We start from the raw sequence: 19318 nt of genomic DNA, 5'->3' as shown, positions 1-19318 counted from the left end.
TTTTACGAATTTAATCCGTTTTGATTGGACAAGCTGACAAACGGTAACTGGATACGTTCCCCGTTGTTTCACTTCTTTCTAGAGGCAAAGGGAAAATAAATCTTTTTTTAAAAAACATGAATAATTCCTTACAGGTTCAACAGCTGTCAAATCAAGGGAGCTTTTCAAGTCATTTAAAAGACATATAACTTTTATTAATCAAGTGTCAGGTATCATTGGGATAATACACTGGTTCTCGGTGCAATCAGTGACAAAAAATCAAGGTGATTACGAACTTGCATAGCATTATCTTTACTTTGAATTATTCCGCGAGCGTACATATTGGAATAAAGTCAACCCACTGTTCCAAGACAACCTATTTTATTATTGTTACTATTATCATTTAAACCTTTTTAATTGACCACTTCGTTTGGATCATCAGTGGAGAAAATTCTGTAGATCTTTTTGGACATGCTTCTGTTAACTTTACGGTCTCGAGCACTCAATGCACTTCGTTCAACCTGCCAAAATAAAATTAGAGTTGGGATTATGGGATAAACAAGAAGAATAACTCACATCCAGATCTGCAAGTAGTTGTTCTCCTGTTACTTTCGATTCACGTGTGTATGCTCTGTGTAAGGATTGTAAAGTTGGATATTCATTCATGACGCTAGTAGCAACGGCCTGTGTACACAATTGAATTTCCTGCAAGATTTTGGAATAATTTTCTGTGGGATCTGAGCATGCTTTTCGAGATTTGTATGTGCTATTTAAGTTTTTGTTCCTAAAGGTTATATATTTAACACATGTGTGTCTCTCGGTCACGTAATTTCCTTTCTTACTTGTATCTTCCCAAAGCGAGATCCGTTGTTAGACTCTCAATCCAACTAACAGTATCCTCATCACTCTTGGTCATAACAAACATGATATCCTTTTTCAAGATCAAGTAATTAACGGCCTCTTCCACTTGTTTATGACTCGGTCCGTTTTCTATTTCTGGCTGAATCTTGCGTCGAGAAGCTGATGTACTTGCACCATCAATTGTACTTCGGATTTGCTCGTCAAAAATCCTTCTTTCCAAGTTAATCTTCTTTCTATAATATGCCTGTAAGCCTTCAACTAGAAGGAATATTTGATGATCAGGCTCAGTGGCACTTTTGATATGATCCACATAATCATCTGTAGTGTCTGCTTGTATATGTTTGAATAGTTCATAGATATCAACATAGACTAGTACAAAGGGTTCTGTTATAACTTTTGGTTCCTTGTAAGGGATAAAAGCCAGGGTATCCTCATCCCATTCTGATGTACATATTCTTTTCCATAAAAGATGGTACGGGCCTCGATTTCCTTCACGGATGGTCGTCTCTTTTTTTTCCAAGACCATCTTCAATAGCTCGCCAGCCTTCGTCTCTACAAAGTCAGGATGCATTTCGACAATCATTTCTTTAATAGTTTCTACCCTATTGCTCTTGATTCTATTTTCCTTTTCGAAAATAGCGTTTCGTTCCTTTTCCAATATTTTTCGTTCCTTGGCCAATTTCTTTTCCTCTAATAGCTCTTCGCGCTTCCGTTTTTTCTCTTCTGCCAGCTGCTTTCTCTCTTCTGCAGCTCGCAGTTTTTCTTGCATTTGTGTGCGTTTTCGTTCCTCAGCATCTAACCTCCTTTGTTCTTTGGCAGATAAGTCCGGCATTTCATCGTTCACAGATGAACATTCGGACATAGCTTCGCTGCGCGATTGTGCTGGCGAATAAGCTCTTCCTTTTCCCTTTCGGTCCTCCTTTTGAGACATGAGCTGATCAAAGAAATCATTGACGGAAGGCAGCGAACCATCGGAGTCTAAGTCGATCAAGTTGATATTGGAGGGTGATGCCTTTCGTTTACGGCTGATACTAGATGGCTTCAAAGACAGCTTATCCAAGAAACTGTCTTCTTCGTCGTCACTAAAAATTGATTTGGATTGGTTTGAGAAAGATTCTCTTCTTGAAGGTTTATCGCGTATAGGAGAAGAATCTAACGAAATTTTCGGAGGAGGTGTTTCGGATCGGTTTGTATATCGAATAGGAGATAGTTCTTCTAATGAATCCAGCGACACACGTCTTATCGGCGACACGCATATTTTTGAAGAAGGTTCCGACATGTAGTCATCTTCTTCGTCAAGTATATGTGTGGTTGGTGAAGGTATGGGTGGTGAATCGTCTAGAAAATCAAATTCGTCATTCTCTGTGTTGTCCAAGAAACGAGGTGGGCTACTTTGTTTTGTTTGTGGCGGCGAAGAGACGTTGTTCTTCTTTGATATTGTTGAAAAATCAAACACTTTTTTTCTCGGAGGTGGTGGTGGTGTGGCATCAGGAAATTCAAAAGGGTCTTTCGGTGCTGAACTATCAAGATCTATTCGATCCTTCTGTTCAAGCCCTGAATCGTCTAAAAAATCATAATCGTTCCTGTTACTCCATTATCAGTAAAAAGGGTTTTTGCGTAGCAAAAAGATGACGAGTCTTACTCTGGTGATCTTAGTTCTGAACGATGTTCTTCCTCCTCATCCGAATCAAGAATAATCATGGTGTCTTTCGGCTTTCGTTGAACGCCTTCCAAAAACTACATGTATGCGTGTCAAAAGAATAAGAAAAAGAAAGAAAAAACGGGGCTTATTGGGACATGGCAGGAACTTACTTTGCCGTCGAATATTCTGTTGATCGTTGTCTGAACATTGTTGGTGTATTCTAGATCGAGTAGAATATCCTCTCGGCTTCGGGAATCATCATAGACAAGAACGGAATCGACTAGTGCTTCTAAATTAGACATGTTTTAAAAAAAATAGAGAGAGAATGAAAATTTGAAGAGTGCTAAATAATCTCTTCTCAGGGAGCAGTCGCATAAATGCAACTTGTACAGGATTCTACTCTTATTTGGCAGGAACAACTTTGAGATAAACATTATAAATGGTTAGCGAACTGTGTAAAGTGAAAGCGATTTGTAAAGATACCATTTACCTTGAACCCAGTTCTTTGTTAATGCAGGTGCTGTTTAAAAGTATACGTGTCATCAAGCAAATTCAAAATCATTGGTAACTTAAAAATGACAAACTCTGCAATTATTGATCAAATTAAAGACTGTATCTTACAGGTTGACGGGGTCTCGTGCCTTACTGAATCCTAAGCACAATGGCTGAAAGAGATCCATCAGATTGCCGTGTTTGAGTGCTGGTCTGCCCAAAATCCAGCCATAGACCCAATTGAGCGTTTCTGATGGGTTCTAGAGCGTAGGATAGACAAAAGAAGATCCGAATTAAGGAGCGCGAAAGATTTGAGACCCGTATTAGAGGAACAACAGGAAATTTCGCTTGCCCATCGTTTAGAGTGGAAAGTATAAGTCGATATCAGGCTGTAATCAATGCCGACCAATTTTTAAATGCGTTTGTTGTGGTATGCCTTACATGTTTCTTTTTAACGGGCCTCACTTTTGTCTGACTGTATTAAATAAATTATTACTTTTTTTAGCGTGCTTATGTAGCTGCTGCTCCCAGAGAAGCACGTAAGAAAGCTCACATAATTCACTCACCATTGAGTACGCAACGGAAGCCGAGAGTTTTGGATTCACTTATAATCCTTCTACTCTTACTAGTACAAGTCCACATGTTATAAAAACTTACTTTGTATCAAACAATTTCCACGTCGCTGAAAATTATTTACAGCCATCCAAATGAATTACAGCAACCAATAAAATTCGGGTTTAGAGGTCTGCCGTTGTAAAGTTGTTACCTCTTCTGACTAGTGAAAGAAGTGAGCACCATGCTATAAAGTGGAAAGCCGAGTATATCAATAGGTTATAAGTAAATTTAAGCAAAATAACAGACCATAATTTATTAAATGAAAGAAACCCAAGTATTTATAGCAAAGGAACGTTGGAATAAGGTTAATGGTTGATGGTTGATTTTGTATCACTCCAAAATCAGGTCGTTACACAGGCCGTTTTTTTAATTTCTGTAAATGGTGTACATAGTCATTTTCATAATCTGCCTGTTTAAAAAATATTTTTTTTTCTTTTTACCCAGCGATTCCCCTTTCTTTTCAAATCAAACTTTTTTGTTAAAAAAAAAAGAAAATATTAATTATGGCCGAAGAATATCGTATCGAAAGTGACACGTTTGGTGATCTCAAGGTACCTGCTGGTGTGTATTGGGGAGCACAGACACAAAGGTAGTAAATAGATCGAGATATGGACGTTTTAATTATTGGGGGTTACGCGATTTTCTTATACCTTTACTCCCGAACAAAAAAAGATCCCTTGAGAACTTCAAGATTGGTGGAACCAGTGAGCGTATGCCTCCAGCTTTAATCAAGGCTTTCGGTATTCTCAAGAAAGCTGCTGCCAAGGTTAACTTGGAATTCGGTTTAGACGCTAAAATTTCGGAAGCCATTCAACAAGCTGCCGATGAGGTAAGCCCAATTATGATAAAAGGGGAGGGAATACAAGGTTTTTTTTAAAACGGGAACAACAGGTTGTGGCTGGATTGCATCACGATCAATTCCCTTTGGTTATTTGGCAAACTGGTTCTGGAACTCAAACACAGTAAGTCTATGCGTTTCATAAAGTAAAGGGTTAAATAACTGAATTTTTGGCTTTTCTTTTTCGGCCAACAGTATGAATGTCAATGAGGTAATTGTCATTTCAAACCGAAATGTCCTAGTTGTTTGTATACTTAACAAATTGTATTATGCTAGGTTCTTTCAAACAGAGCCATTGAGCTTTTGGGCGGTAAGCTCGGTAGCAAAACGCCTGTTCATCCCAATGACCATGTTAATATGAGCCAATCTTCCAATGATACGTAAGTAAACATGTACACTGATAGTGCGAGACCCCCTTTTTTATTTTTCTGAAACAATTATCTAGTTTCCCCACGGCCATGCATATTGCTGCTGTGGTTGAAATCAATGAAGATCTTATTCCCGCATTAACCGAGCTTCGAGATGCTATGCAAGCCAAATCCACCGAATTCGACGATATCATCAAGATTGGACGTACCCATCTTCAAGATGCTACTCCTTTGACTTTGGGTCAAGAGTTCTCTGGCTATGTTCAACAATTAACTTATGCCATTGAACGTATCCAAACAACCTTGCCTCGCTTATCCCGTTTAGCTCAAGGAGGTACCGCTGTAGGTACTGGATTAAACACTCAAAAGGGCTTTGATGTAAAGATTGCCACAGCTGTAACAGAATCCACTGGTTACACTTTTGAGACCGCACCTAATAAGGTAAACCATTGAATTTCTTTACCCTTCTTTTTTGTATTTAATAATGGATGGTGCGTAATTTTAGTTTGAAGCACTTGCAAGCAATGATGCTATGGTCGAATGTTCGGGTGCTCTTAACACAATTGCCACTTCGTTAATGAAGATTGGTAATGATATTCGTTACCTTGGATCGGGTCCTCGTTGTGGACTCGGTGAACTTAGTTTACCTGAGAACGAACCCGGATCCTCTATTATGCCTGGTAAAGTCAATCCCACTCAATGTGAGGCATTGACCATGGTATGTGCCCAAGTTATGGGTAATCATACTACCGTCACAATCTCTGGCAGTTTTGGTCAATTCGAGGTAAGCTTTAACTTTTTGTTGGGAGCACGTGTGTGTATTTACTAATGAGTATGCGTGTAGTTGAATGTCTTTAAGCCAGTCATTATCAAGAATGTGCTTCAATCCATCCAATTATTGAGTGATGTATGTCGATCATTCAAGGACAACTGTGTCGTTGGTATTGTTGCTAACCGTGAGCATATCAAAAACATCATGAACAGAGTAAGTTTTTATAAGTGTGTGTGTGTGTTTGTTTGTACATTTGTGGGGCGGTTATTAAGTGAAGTTTTATAGTCTCTCATGTTGGTCACATCTTTGAACCCTGTTATTGGCTACGATAAGGCAGCCAAGTGTGCTAAAAAAGCTCACAAGGAAGGTACCACATTGAAGGAAGCTGTTCTGTCCTTAGAATATTTGTCCTCTGAGGATTATGATCATTGGGTCAAGCCTGAGCTCATGATTAACCCTCAATAAAATCTTTATTATATATGTTTATTTATAGTTTTGTTAATTAAGTTGTTGTTGCATCTGTTGGATTTGCAACTGTTCCATTTGTTGTTGTATTTGTTGTTGTTGCTGCATTAGTTGCAACTGCTGCAGCTGTTGATTTTGATTATTTTGAATTGCATCGACTGTTAGATTGCTCGTAAAATCTAATTTTGGATGTAACTCATCGACATCTATTTTTCCAAGAATGGTTGCCTTTTGCCCGGTGCCTATTAACATAGGGGAATAAATTTCAATATCATATTGCCCAAATCCAGGCAAGGCGTCCTTTGAATACACGAAGCGTGTCACTTTTCTTCCGTTATTTATTGATGCGAATAGCATGATTAATTTGGACCAGTCAAACTTTTGAATCGCAAGTGGCTCGTCAAACGAAGGTGGCATGTCGTTTTCTGCACCATATGCGGGTGGAGGAGCATTCCCTTCCCTGCCATTGCTACTACTGACTATGTTGCTACGTACCATATTGTCGTTATACTTGGCTGATAGATAAGGAGGCAATTTTCGTTTGATCTGATCAGCCAGTGTTGGTAAGACACCACCTAAAACATCACATATCTAGTGTGAGGGTTTTGTATCTTTTAAGCTTATCAAATACTCACTCGTATTGATCACTAAATTGAGCGATAGGTTATTACATGTTTAATTTAATTGCGAACACTTAGCTTAGTACCTTTGGTAAATGGCTGCTCAACCGATGCTTTTTTAATTGTTTCATTTTAGTATACAATAATTAATAGCAGATCCTTTTGTTTGTCATTATCCTTACGGTATCCCCTTGTTTTTTAAGTAAAAGTTAGTATACAAATAGTATATTAGACTGGATCAAAGTCTTACGGGATGTGTCCAATTGGTCGTAGAGATCTTTCGCCTGAATTTAAATATTAGAGAATAAGTTAAGTATCATTAAAAACTAAGTACCTCCACTAGTGCTTGTTCTATCAAGGGTTATATTAGACATTTTTTAGATAATCTCATAGTTTTCTTTTTCAATTAATATACCCTATAAAACCCAATTTTGTATGTTGTACTGATTTGAACAAGGTCTCTTGATCTGCCTCTGAATTGTTGAAATGAACAAATTCTGACACTGCTCCTAAGATATCAAATGATATGTCAGTACAAAAAATTTTAAAGCAGAAAGCTTGACTTGAAAAGCTTACTTCTGTCATGATAACTCACGCTAGTCCTAAAAAACAAATTGAGTTTTTAAATGCTGGGAGGTGCTTTTACTTACAAGTTCGGGTCTATCATATCATCATCAATGATAAAATTTCCATCTCTGGATTGATAGCCAAAAGCTAAATAGTCTTTTTTTGCTGTAGTTGAAGAACTAGTAAATGCCCATTTAAAAATAGAGCCTTTACTCTTAGTATCCTTGTTTTCCGACTCCTCTTTCAGAAAATAACGCTTTGCCATATTAAACTTTTCTTCAAACGAGGGTAGTTCTTCAGGTGGTATGCAATCATCATGGTTTAAAATTGTTTTGAGATGACTGGTTGTAAAATCTCGGTAACGAGCTGGATATAGCATATGTGTATGCCAAGCAAGGTCTATGGATTCAAAAAAAGGGGGCATCTGTTGAGTACATTTATTCTTACGAAGTACATGAACTTACCGATACCAACGTCAGGTACACCCACCAAACCAGGCGAAAACTTTAAAATACGGATAAACTGAAAATAACCTCTGATTCCATAAATAATACCATTGGGTAATTGCCAATCAATCTGAGAAGTGACCCTTATCGCAAATTTCAGCTGGCGTGTTACCGCCATTAACATATCGATGGATCCACGATAAGGAGTGCAAAAATACGTTGTCATTATAGCTCCCATTAATTCTAATGATAATAAAAATATAAGTGTCCAGGTTGTATAACAAAGAGATAAGTCAAGTTTCACAAAAAAAAAATACCATTTTGTTCCTGATTCTTTTTTGTGTTATTTCCGTTTGGATTGAAGCGCTCTTGGTTAGTAGCCATAAAGTTTCTGATTTGGTTTCCTCCAGAATCAAAGGGTAATTTGGCTAAATTATGGCTACTCAATAGATAATTTTCTATTTTGATATTCTTTTTTGGGTTAAATTGCCCTTTTTTATCAAATGAAAGCCCACTTTTGTACACGGAGCATGTTAGAGCTTTTTTTTTTTTTTTAGGTTTTTCGATTATACTTACGAAATTTTGAAATCGTAGCTGACGTCTCGAAATAAATTAGCTTTGCCACAATGCTTGATGGTATATTCAGCATCGCAACAGTAACACCGTATAGCAACATCTGGATTCGTTCTCCATTCAGTATAGCTTTTCCTAAATAATGTATAAGGTTGAGCAAAAACTACACACATAAAAAAAAGTGATGTTACCATGAGGTCTTTGCTGGACTACCACAAACAATGCATGAAATACTAGTGTTTGTATGGTATGATTCCGTTCTGCTTCCTTCGAAAATGTAAGGTTCGGACTTGCCCATCACTTTTATCCATTGGTGCAAGGCCTTTGGCGTAGGCTCATATCTACTTTCATGCTTTTAATAAAATCCATTAATTTCATTACAATATATTAGTTTTATAACAAATAAAGATTTTACAATGTCTTTTAATGGAATAGGACAGTCCTCATTGTTACCACCAAAGTGTTTAATCATATCTTCATGGTATCGAAGTGGACTCAACATATGAGTTTGCCAAAAAAAAGCAACATCTGCATAAAAGACAGAGAATTAAACCTTTATAGACATTTATGATTAGTTCTGATCTTGTTTAAATTTACCTAAAGGTGGTACTTCACGTTTCGTTGAGATGAACAATGGACAAAAGATCCATCTGAAATATCTTGATTCTGCACGTACCAGGTACTGCAATAACTCTTCTTTATCCATAGATTCAATAACACTGACAAACCTCTCCAATAAGGAGAGATAGTAATAGCAGTTATCTGTGTTGACTACTTTATCTACAACAGGAAAATCCATCGAAATCGCCTGTAGCGGCGGATTGTCGTAAAACAACATATCTAAATTTATAAAAATCAAAGACAAGAAGAAAAAAAAAACTGCTTTTTGTACGTGGAGATATTTGTTACAATGTTACACGTTCTAAATTCGGGTTTCACTAAGTTCTCAGAACTACACACAGAACTCTCAGTCATACTTTTTTTTTTTTTTTTAAAAAAAAAAAAAGAAAACAGAAAGTACAATAACACACTGAGTAAAGTGCTGCTCATCCCCACAGGTTCCCCAAAGTCAAAATAATAAGGGTAGTCAATTGACGAATTATAAGAATATTTACAATTATAAGTGTTATTTTAAAAAATGATTTATTGGAACATTTTTTTAAAGGCGGTATAAGGTATAAAATATTCAGTGTTCAACTGCAACATTTTTTTGTATGGGTAAACTAAACTAATTAATCTTAAAACTTGAGCTAAGCAGAAGGTTTTGCTGCATCCGTACTATCGGTGTCTGAAGTTTCTGTAGAACTGTCTTCATCAGATGTAGTCTCGGGATCCTGAGTTGCCGAGGTCGAAGAAGCCTCAGGAGACTCACTTGTGGTTGTAGGCTCGCTATTTTCAGTGGATTCCGAAGAAGATGTGGATGTTTTGGCAAGCTCGGTTGTGGATGAAGCATCAGTCTGTTTATCAGAAGAAGTTGTGGTCGCTGATCCTGTAGTTGATTTGGAAGACAAGCTTGATGAAGTTGCAGAACTAGATACTGAAGTAGGGCTTGATTTAGATGTAGACGATTCTGAATTACTTGAACTTGAGCTTGTAGTAGGAGTAGTTTCAATGGTTTCACTAGATGTAGAAGTTGGATCTGAAGATGTACTGGGCTTAGCTGAGGTTGTAGTCTCTTCGCTTGATGTAGAAGAAGGAGTAGACAATTTTGCAGATGACGAAGGACTAGAAGAAGTAGAACTAGACTTTTTACTAGATGTAGTAGAGCTTGTAGAAGTAGACCCAGTGTTCGATGTAGTTTTCTCATTGGAAGAACTTGATGAATTAGGCTCGGAAGAGCTGGTAGTGTCTGTCTCCGATGAAGTTGGTGCATTGGTGGTAGACTTAGAGCCTGTTGTTGTGGGCTTGGATGAGGTGCTAGAAGCTGATGTTGTATCTTCGGCTAACTCAGACGTAGAACGTGAGCTAGTTGTTGGACTTAAACTTGAGGAAGTACTTGAATTGGAAGTAGATTTTGACGATGTAGTTGCACTGGTTTTTCTTGGTTCGGTGCTGGAAGGAGTCTTACTGTCTTTACTGGATTTAGAATTAGAGCTTGTGGATGTAGTATCTGAAGACTCGTTTGATGTAGATTTTGAAGTCTCACTAGATTTAGATGAAGAAGAAGTTTTGGTAGAATCGGTGCTAGAAGTAGTGGTTGTGGATTCACTTGACGTGGAAGCTGAACTTGAAGGGCTGCTAGATGTGGTTGCAGTGGAGGACGGAGATGTAGACACAGAAGACCTGGCAGAATCGGTCGATGACGATGATTTAGCAGTATCAGTAGCTGAAGTGGATTTAGAGGTATCACTTGAACTGTTAACAGAAGAAGTTTTGTCTGTTTCACTCAAATTAGATGTAGAACTTGGAGAATTAGTTGGTGAGGAACTGGATGCAGTAGAGTCAGTGGCAAGTAAAGCCGGTGTTTTCTCACTTGATGTAGGCTCCAATGAAGTCGAGGTAGACTGGGATGATGTACTTGTAGAAGGCTTAGTCAAGGTAATCGTATTCTTAGTCGTTACCATATTAATAATGGTCTTGGTCACTGTATCGGAAAACATTGTAGATGTGATGGTATTTGTTGTAGTTTTAAGAGCTATTCTGGTTCTTGTTTCGGTCAAAGTAACAGTATCTGTTGCAGTTAAAACATCAGTTTCCCATTTTGTCTCGGTTCCTGGAGCTTCAGAAGCGGTAACGGTATCAGTGGTAGTTAAATACTTGGTCTTGGTTTTGGTTTTAGCCTCAGGAACTTTTGTGGAAGTCACCGTGTTTGTAGTGGTTACAATCTCAGTCTTAGTTTTTGTTTTTGGAACCTTAGTAGAAATGACAGTGTCTGTAGTGGTAATAACCATTGTTTTCGGGTCAGGAATTTCAGTAGATGTAACGGTGTCCGTGGTAGTTAGAACCTTTGTCTCGGTTCTAGTTTCTGTATCAGGAATTGCAGTAGATATCACTGTATCCGTGGTAGTAGAAATTTCAGTCTCGGTCATGGTTTTGGTATCAGGAATTTCTGTAGATATTATAGTATCGGTGGTAGTAGAGATTTGAGTTTTGGTAGTTGTCTCGGTATCAGGAACTTTAGTGGAAGTGACAGTATTAGTCGTAGTCACGATATCTGTCGTAGTTAAAACGTTTGTTGTAGTTACAGTATTCGTTTTCGTTCTTGTTCTGGTGGCAGGAATCTTGGTAGAAGTAACAGTATCAGTTGTAGTCAAAACCTCAGTCTCAGTTTTAGTTTCTGTCTCAGGAATTTCCGTGGACGTGACAGTGTCTGTGGTAGTCATAACATCTGTGGTAGTAACACTTTCGGTTGCTGTTGTTGTCTTAGTGGCTGGAGTTAAAGTAGAAGTGACAGTATCTGTTCTCGTTTCAGTATCAGGAATCTCGGTAGATGTAACAGTATTGGTAGTAGTCTCGCGCTCTGTTGCAGTCGTTGTCTTTGTAGCTGGGATTTCCGTAGATGTGACAGTATTTGTGGTAGTTTCTGTCTTGGTTTTGGTATTAGGAATCTTGGTAGATGTAACAGTATCCGTAGTGGTCTCTGTTCTTGTTTCAGTATCAGGAACTTCAGTAGACGTAACAGTGTTGGTAGTGGTTGAAATATCCGTAGTAGTTTCACGCTCTGTTGCGGTCGTTGTCTCAGTTTCTGGGATAGCTGTAGAAGTGACAGTGTCTGTGGTAGTTTCTGTCTTAGTTTTAGTATCAGGAATCTTAGTAGAAGTGACAGTGTTAGTGGTAGTCTCTGTTCTAGTTTGGGTATCAGGAATCTGAGTAGAAGTGACTGTATCTGTGGTAGTCGAAATTTCCGTCTTCGTTCTAGTCTCTGTATCTGGGGTCTCGGTAGATGTAATAAAATTGGTAGTAGTGAGAACATCTGTAGTAGTAAGAACATCTGTAGTAGTTAACACATCTGTAGTAGTGAGAATATCTGTTGTAGTGATACGCTCAGTTGCAGTTGTTGTCTCCGTGTCAGGAACCTGAGTAGAAATTACAGTGTCCGTAGTAGTCTCTGTTTTTGTTTTAGTATCAGGAATCTCAGTAGATGTTACTGTGTCAGTGGTAGTCATAATATCTGTAGTGGTTATCACATCAGTCAAAGTCTTCGTTTCTGTGTCAGGAACCTCAGTAGATGTGACAGTCTCCGTTTTTGTCTCAGTATCAGGAATCTCAGTTGATGTTACGGTGTCAGTGGTAGTCATAACATCTGTAGTGGTTATCACATCAGTCAAAGTCTTTGTTTCTGTGTCAGGAACTTCAGTGGATGTGACAGTCTCCGTTTTTGTTTCTGTATCCGGAATCTCAGTAGATGTGACAGTGTCAGTGGTAGTCATAACATTTGTAGTAGTCGATAATTTTGTCTCGGTTTTTGTCTTCGTATCAGGAGTTTTTGTAGAAGTTACGGTATTAGTAGCGGTTGAAACATCTGTAGTAGTTACACGCTCTGTCTGAGTGGTTGTTTCTGTATCAGGGACTTCCGTAAAAGTGACAATATCTGTGGTGGTTATGAATTTCGTCTCTATTATTGTTTGAGTGCCAGGTGCTTCAGTGGAGACAATATACTCTGTTGAAGTCACAAAGTCTGTATCCACACTTGCTTCAGGAGAATCTACGGTGCTGGTAGTTGTCACAAAGACTGTTTCAGTTCTTGTTCTGGGTTCAGGTATTTCAGTAGTTACAACTGTGTCAGTAGTTGTTAAAACCTTTGTTTCAGTACCAGGAGGTTGAGATAAAGTAACGGTATCAGTAGTGGTCAAAGTCTCTGTTGCGGTTGTCGTTTTATCTTCAGGAGCTTCGGTATAAGTGACTATGTCTGTAGTAGTTACAAAATCCGTCTCAGTCACTGTTTTGGTTTCAGGAACTTCAGTAGAAATTATAGTGTCTGTGGTAGTTACAACTTCAGTCTTCGTGTCCGGAATTTCAGTAGAAACTATGGTGTCTGTAGTAGTTACAAATTTGACTTGAGCGTGAAGAGTTTCAGTGGATGTAACAGTGTCTGTAGTTGTTAAAATTTCTGTCTCTGTTGTAGTCTGGGTATCTGGAGTTTCAGTAGAAATAACAGTATCTGTTGTAATGCTAACTTCCGTCTCGGTCAATGTTTCAGTGTAAGGAACTTCGGTTGTTGTTACAGTATCAGTAATAGTCTCAAAATCAGTCTCAGTGCTTGTCTCGGCGTCAGGTACATGAGTAGAGGTAACTGTATCAGTAGTGACCGAAATTTCTGTCTCGGTTACAGGAGTATCTGTAGTGGTAACAGTGTTGGTTCTTGTTACAGTACTAAGAGATTCACTAAAAAAATGTAAATGTTCATTAATTTACGAAACTTATATACGCTGATTTCTGGCACATATTACATACCTGTATGCAGTAGATGTGACAGTTACAGAGCTTGGATAGCTTTGGACGGTTGATTCTTGTGATGTGCTCGAAAAAGAAGAGGGACCTTGGGTGTGTAAGTTAGTATTATTGCAACGAATGTTGGGTTTATCATCATTCTTACCATTATTGCTATTGTCATTGTCTTCATTATTTCTGCTATGACCTTCACCTTCTTCATCATCGTCATCATCATCGCCTTCATCATCGTCTCCATCATCATCACCTTCATTATCATCATCTTCATCATCGTCGTCCCCATCATCGTCGTCCCCATCATCATCTTTTTCATCATCATCTTCATCATCATCGTCCCCATCATCATCGTCCCCATCATCATCTTCTTCATCATCATCGTCCCCATCATCATCATCATCGTCCCCATCATCATCTTCTTCATCGTCACCTTCATCATCATCATCACCTTCACCATCATCTCCTTCATCGTCATCGTCCCCATCATCATCGTCTTCATCATCATCGCCTTCATCATCATCGTCTTCATCATCATCGTCTTCATCATCATCGCCTTCATCATCATCATCTTCATCATCATCGTCTTCATCATCATCGTCTCCATCATCATCGTCTCCATCATCATCGTCTTCATCATCATCGTCCCCATCATCATCGTCTTCATCATCATCGTCTTCATCATCATCTTCTTCTTCATCATCATTATCATCTTCATTATCGTCTTCATCATCGTCTTCATCATCATCGTCTTCATCATCATCTTCATCATCATCGCCTTCATCATCATCTTCATCATCATCGCCTTCATCTTCATTGTCTCCTTCGTCACGCTTTTTATTAGCATCATCACCATCTTTGGCTTCCCGAGTAAGACCCTCACTAGCCTTTTTAGCATGCCGCGAAAGGACTGCAGTATTCGATACTTCATGCTTATCTATACCTATAAGTAAGGGCATGGGTAAGTAAAGGAATAAAATGTCAAACTGCTTGCAGCTGTACCTGAGACAATTCTGATAGCTCCGGTACCTTCACCAGTGAAGGATCCTTTCAGCTCAAGTTTTATAATATGATGTCCTCTGTCCAAATTAAAGTAGCCCTGACGAAACTTTTCGTCAATTTCAGATTGAACATTTGTTTCTCCCAAATAATTATTGTTATCATACACCCTGAATCCTTGGCCATTGAAGTCAGTGATTTGAAGCTGAATTGGATCATTGGCATCCAAAGAAAATTTCTTGGGTTCTTTCGACCAATTAAACTCTGTGTATTTGGTTGAGGGTATGACAGCGGCATAGGTTGTCAAGAATAAACTAACCGCAAGACAAATTGAAGTTAATTTCATACTTGACGTTTTAAAATAAATTAAAATATAAAGATGTTTGTAAAGAAAAACAGTTAGTTGGGAAGATGAAGTGTCTTTATATTCACATTTCTCTAGAGCGATAAACAGACTAGTTTAGAATTACACTTTTTTATTTTAAAGTTAAACATTATTATTAAATTTATTTCTTGGATTGATGGTCGACAACGACGATAGGAGACAGCATTTCAAGCTGTAACTTTTCGATTTCAGTCGCAGGTTTTTGTTGTTCGATTAAATCAGCCAGGTACATACCAGCTGTAGCGAAAATCATACCACCTTTTAGAATTTTAATTTTAAAATAAGCCTCCTTTAAAAATTATATTATAGAATATGCACTTACCTACGCCCAAGGTTACCCGTGTTTTGGGACTTAAGGCCTTGTAAGATCCCCATAATGACTTTCTTTGCATGTTGACAAGTTTTTTATTTTTTTTTATTTTTGTATGAAAGGAAGGGGTGTGGTTAAAAAGGTCACACCAACTCCGTCGGCTCTTTATTAATCAGTGCACACACTTTTTTCAATCAGAAGCTTTCCAACAATTAATTTTTCTTTTTTAATATTTCAATCATGAAGAGACTTTGCTTCTTGACTTTATTATTGTAAATATGTACCCAATACAACCATAGATACATTTTCTCATTTTTCGTCTCTTTAGTTTTTTGACATTTACGTTAGCAGATATTCAATACCGACGAACCCCACCGTTTGGGATTACCACAGACGCAAATAAATCCTCTCAACATTTGGGAGACTATACCCATTCACATGAAACTGTAGATAAATCAACTTACTCTTGTCATTCAATTGGCGAATGTGAACAATGCACACCATTAGAAAAAGTAAACCAAAAAAATCCCTTACATCACACGGCCTCCATATCTAATAATTATGCGCTCTCTTAGAAAACACAGCCTTATTGTGTAGAATTCGGTAACAAAGAGGCAGTGCGCTGCGAATGGGACGACCCCGAATTAGCAGATAAAAGAAACCAAACCACTATTTATGAAGATGACTCGATCGCTTTACCTTCATTTCGTGCGTGCCCACGTGTAAAAAGTGTGGAAAGAGTGAGACTGATAAAATTCGAAGTAAGTATAGTGTATTTGCGCTCATAATAGGATTTCCTCTATAAAAATAAAAAAACTAACCTTATATGAAAAAGGGTTTCAATTTATCCGTTGCAGTGATATCCGTCATTGTCTTTATTTGGAGACAAAGGAAAATTGCAAGAGAACAATACCAGAGATTAGCTCAGCGAATTGGTGTAACGGTTTAGTTTGAATAAAACGAATTTGTAAAATATTTATTATCATCTTATCGATAAATTAGGGGGGGAAAGAGGGATGAGGAGTGGGGGAATAGCATTAAAAGATCTATAATCTAACAGAAAGGTATGTACAATAGTATGAGAGTGTGATATGTAAAAAATTAAGGGGAATTAGGCTTGTTGGCTAACAAATTGATTGATAGTAGCCAAGATTTCTTTCTGCCAAGTGGGAAAGAAGAGAAATGAGGCATGGTCGAGGCCTCTCATAAGGACAGTATCAATGCCATGATGATTTAAGTAAGTATCTACACGCATCGAGTCAACAATATTATCGTTTTCAGACAAGAAAACCTTGGTATTAATAGGCATCTTCACGGATGAAGTGTGCGAATGGTTATGATGGGGTACATTGGGTGCAACATATAAAGCTGTTTGGAACCAGTGGAAGTGTCGAGAGATATAATAAGAAATATATAATTCGGTTGAAGCAAAGTACTTGACAAGACCCTGCGAGGCTGTCTTTGGGGTACGGTAAACAAAGTTATGACAACTAATTGGGATGTTAGTACAAAATACAAGATAAAAATATTGTGGGACTTACACATCCTTGTAATGTAACATGAAGCAAATGGGGTCTAAAAATACAACACCTGCGACACTTTTTGACATGTATTTAACTACCCAAGAAGTAACAGCAGTTCCTAATGAATGTGATACAAATACAGCGTCATCAAATTCATGACGCTGCAACATTTTTTGTAAATCTCGAATGGTCTCCTGCATGGTTGGAACATCCTCGATACAGTGCATGGATACAAAGGGTAACTCGATACAGAAAATTGGTGTGTCCAATGCAAATAATTTGGGGAGGAAAGAGACGTAGCACATTAAACCAGCGCCAATACCATGGATAAATACAATAGGCTTCTTTGTGCGATCACCATCACGAAACCAGTAGGAAACTTTCTCGGGGCCGTCTTCGGGATTTGTCTTGAAGAAAGGTTCGTAAGTTTGCTGAGGGTCCAATAAATTCCAAACAGTAGATTTAGTTTCAGGGCCAAATTTTGTCATTCCCCAAATAAATTGCATGGCACATCCAAATAAGGTTGTGCCAAACATGACCAAGGCATAAAAAGCAAGAGGTCGATGATAAGCGTGAACAGGATCCAAATTGATACGATAGGCAATGATATCTTCGTTATATCCAATATCAAATTGAATATGGAACTCTTGTTCAAAGTTGTCAATCATATAGTTTAATTCTTCAGTAGCAGCTTCATCTTGTAAAACATCTTCTAATGCTGAACCAAAAAATGCCCAAGATAACCTATCGAAGATGAGATAAGAATTTACTGCGTCATACATTACTTTTTTTTTTTTTTTTGGTTAGTTACCATTCAGCTACGTTATCGCGACAAATGTCTTGGAATTCAGGATGAGCGGTAGGGTTGCCACTTAACATAAACCATTCTGGTAACCAAGTCTCGGCCTCATGAATATTAGCGAGACATACTGAATAAAGGTCACTTCTTTCTTTTGCAGAGGGAGCGACACTGGGTAAAATACGCTGCATTCTGCTACGAGTGATTTGAAAGTAAATAAAGAATAAAAGCTCACAGCCTAACCAATAATGAATGAAGGTGTCGACAGATGAATGTAAAGTGAAAAGCTTGTGTTCTGTTGCGATGAAATAAACATAATAAAAAAATGCAAATGGTGCAACAGCTGTTTGAGCCACAGCTGAACTGTAAATAAATCCTCTTGTCAGTGTTGTATCTGGTATCATTATTTGTTTATATTAAATAAAGGAGAAAAATAAAGAATAATCAAAAGTGTCACATTTTTATATTCTTTTTTTTTTTTTTTTTTTTTTTTCTTAGTTAATTTTCACATGCCGTTGAAAAAAAACCCCAACTATAAATGCCTATCCATCATCGGAGTACTTGCCGGCGAACTAAAGGTCCAACGATTTATGCCACTCTATTTTGTGCTTTTTTACTCATTATTTTTTGAAGTAGTGAGTAAATGATAATTGTGCCTTATCCAATCTTACAGCTTTACTGTTGTGCCTACAATACTTACTTTATCAGCCATTTTTTGCATAGGCCACGGGTATACAGTGTCCGTGAGTCAAAAAAAAAATGATATGTTACTCAAGCTTACCAGTGCGTTTTTCATAAACATTTGATTCTTTGATATTTTTTTAATTTTGACGTTAAATTCATTGTCCGGTATGGATGGGGTTTATCCTGCACACAACACGCACTATTTGGGTAATGAAACCGACAGAACCGGAAGACCTTTTCGGTGAATAAAAAAAAAGGTTATTCTTTTACTTACCTTCCAAAATTAGTTCACGTATTTCAAAGGAATGACATAGAAGTTTGGCCTAAAGAAGAAGGTCTTTTGGTAACAATGAAATACAAAATATGGGGTAAAAAAAAAGTTCAAAAAGGGTAGCTCGGGGCATTACGACGTGTTATAGTGCCCCCCAGTGGTGAAAAAAAAGGCTTTTTTTTTTTTTTACTCCCTTCTTTTTGGGTAAAAATGGGTCATCAACTTTTCAAGCCCAAATGCTAAATATACGTCACTTTTCATTTTAGCACTTGTTTTTTTGATGTTTTCCAAGCTTTTGTTAGAAAATGTCAATAAATAGCACCTGAGCCCTCGGGTCACCCATGATTACTTCATTCAGCTGCTAACTATGTTTTAGGCAGGTGTTTGGATCCAATAATCATTCTGTATCACATCAATTTTAATCCAATAATTTTACACAGCAGGATACCAAGGAAAAAAACTTACTGAATGGATGAATCCATTCACAACCCCATCAAAAAACAATCTATGTCAGGAGTGCTTCTTATGATACCCACCAAAGATCTCTAAATAGGACAATAAACACGGGTCAGTTGGGTATATCTATAACTTTGCTCTCTTTCTTCGGCCAAAGCTCCAATAGCGGTGAGTTTATGAATAAAAACATAGCCTTTCACAAGATAGTATGTATTCAAACTAGTTACAAGTAGTTTACCACAGTATAAAAGTGACTTATAATGTATAC

General features: G+C 37.7%; 7 protein-coding genes across 7 annotated transcripts; 2 read left to right on the top strand and 5 right to left on the bottom strand.

The window, feature by feature from the left end:
• Window positions 1-59: 59 nt before the first annotated feature.
• Window positions 60-2504, bottom strand: EV154DRAFT_505797 (uncharacterized protein). Its single transcript, XM_051601216.1, has 3 exons — window positions 822-2504; window positions 556-763; window positions 60-500 (listed from the first exon to the last, which is right to left on the bottom strand). The coding sequence occupies exons 1-3, from the start codon at window positions 2117-2119 to the stop codon at window positions 393-395; spliced, it is 1614 nt and encodes a 537-aa protein (XP_051458572.1). The 5' UTR covers window positions 2120-2504; the 3' UTR covers window positions 60-392.
• A 1514-nt stretch (window positions 2505-4018) lies between these two features.
• Window positions 4019-6053, top strand: EV154DRAFT_505794 (fumarate hydratase). Its single transcript, XM_051601215.1, has 9 exons — window positions 4019-4178; window positions 4262-4418; window positions 4481-4551; window positions 4623-4638; window positions 4704-4807; window positions 4873-5236; window positions 5301-5579; window positions 5640-5780; window positions 5853-6053. The coding sequence occupies exons 1-9, from the start codon at window positions 4093-4095 to the stop codon at window positions 6030-6032; spliced, it is 1398 nt and encodes a 465-aa protein (XP_051458571.1). The 5' UTR covers window positions 4019-4092; the 3' UTR covers window positions 6033-6053.
• Window positions 6054-6985: 932 nt separating this feature from the next.
• EV154DRAFT_505785 (uncharacterized protein) lies at window positions 6986-9074 on the bottom strand. Its single transcript, XM_051601214.1, has 9 exons — window positions 8836-9074; window positions 8654-8766; window positions 8430-8590; window positions 8242-8373; window positions 7983-8179; window positions 7684-7908; window positions 7229-7618; window positions 7068-7161; window positions 6986-7003 (listed from the first exon to the last, which is right to left on the bottom strand). The coding sequence occupies exons 1-7, from the start codon at window positions 9035-9037 to the stop codon at window positions 7299-7301; spliced, it is 1350 nt and encodes a 449-aa protein (XP_051458570.1). The 5' UTR covers window positions 9038-9074; the 3' UTR covers window positions 6986-7003; window positions 7068-7161; window positions 7229-7298.
• Window positions 9075-9488: 414 nt separating this feature from the next.
• EV154DRAFT_550942 (uncharacterized protein) lies at window positions 9489-14968 on the bottom strand (the record flags this gene model as incomplete). The annotated part of the gene is made up of 5 exons (XM_051604952.1): window positions 9489-13563; window positions 13633-13717; window positions 14057-14134; window positions 14477-14566; window positions 14626-14968. 5 exons carry the CDS (start codon window positions 14966-14968, stop codon window positions 9489-9491), a joined length of 4671 nt encoding a protein of 1556 aa, XP_051458569.1.
• A 110-nt stretch (window positions 14969-15078) lies between these two features.
• Window positions 15079-15430, bottom strand: EV154DRAFT_505784 (uncharacterized protein). The gene is made up of 2 exons (XM_051601213.1): window positions 15330-15430; window positions 15079-15265 (listed from the first exon to the last, which is right to left on the bottom strand). Exons 1-2 carry the CDS (start codon window positions 15397-15399, stop codon window positions 15129-15131), a joined length of 207 nt encoding a protein of 68 aa, XP_051458568.1. The 5' UTR covers window positions 15400-15430; the 3' UTR covers window positions 15079-15128.
• Window positions 15079-16292, top strand: EV154DRAFT_505783 (uncharacterized protein). The gene is made up of 5 exons (XM_051601212.1): window positions 15079-15263; window positions 15328-15589; window positions 15646-15829; window positions 15893-16078; window positions 16153-16292. Exons 2-5 carry the CDS (start codon window positions 15558-15560, stop codon window positions 16264-16266), a joined length of 516 nt encoding a protein of 171 aa, XP_051458567.1. The 5' UTR covers window positions 15079-15263; window positions 15328-15557; the 3' UTR covers window positions 16267-16292.
• A 136-nt stretch (window positions 16293-16428) lies between these two features.
• Window positions 16429-17830, bottom strand: EV154DRAFT_419109 (uncharacterized protein; the record flags this gene model as incomplete). The annotated part of the gene is made up of 3 exons (XM_051595878.1): window positions 16429-16626; window positions 16903-17584; window positions 17652-17830. The coding sequence occupies 3 exons, from the start codon at window positions 17828-17830 to the stop codon at window positions 16429-16431; spliced, it is 1059 nt and encodes a 352-aa protein (XP_051458566.1).
• Window positions 17831-19318: the final 1488 nt, after the last annotated feature.

Source organism: Mucor mucedo (assembly GCF_025094135.1).
Source record: "Mucor mucedo strain NRRL 3635 chromosome Unknown EV154scaffold_36, whole genome shotgun sequence".
Lineage (NCBI taxonomy): Eukaryota > Fungi > Mucoromycota > Mucoromycetes > Mucorales > Mucoraceae > Mucor > Mucor mucedo.
This window is presented reverse-complemented; position numbering and strand designations above follow the sequence as displayed.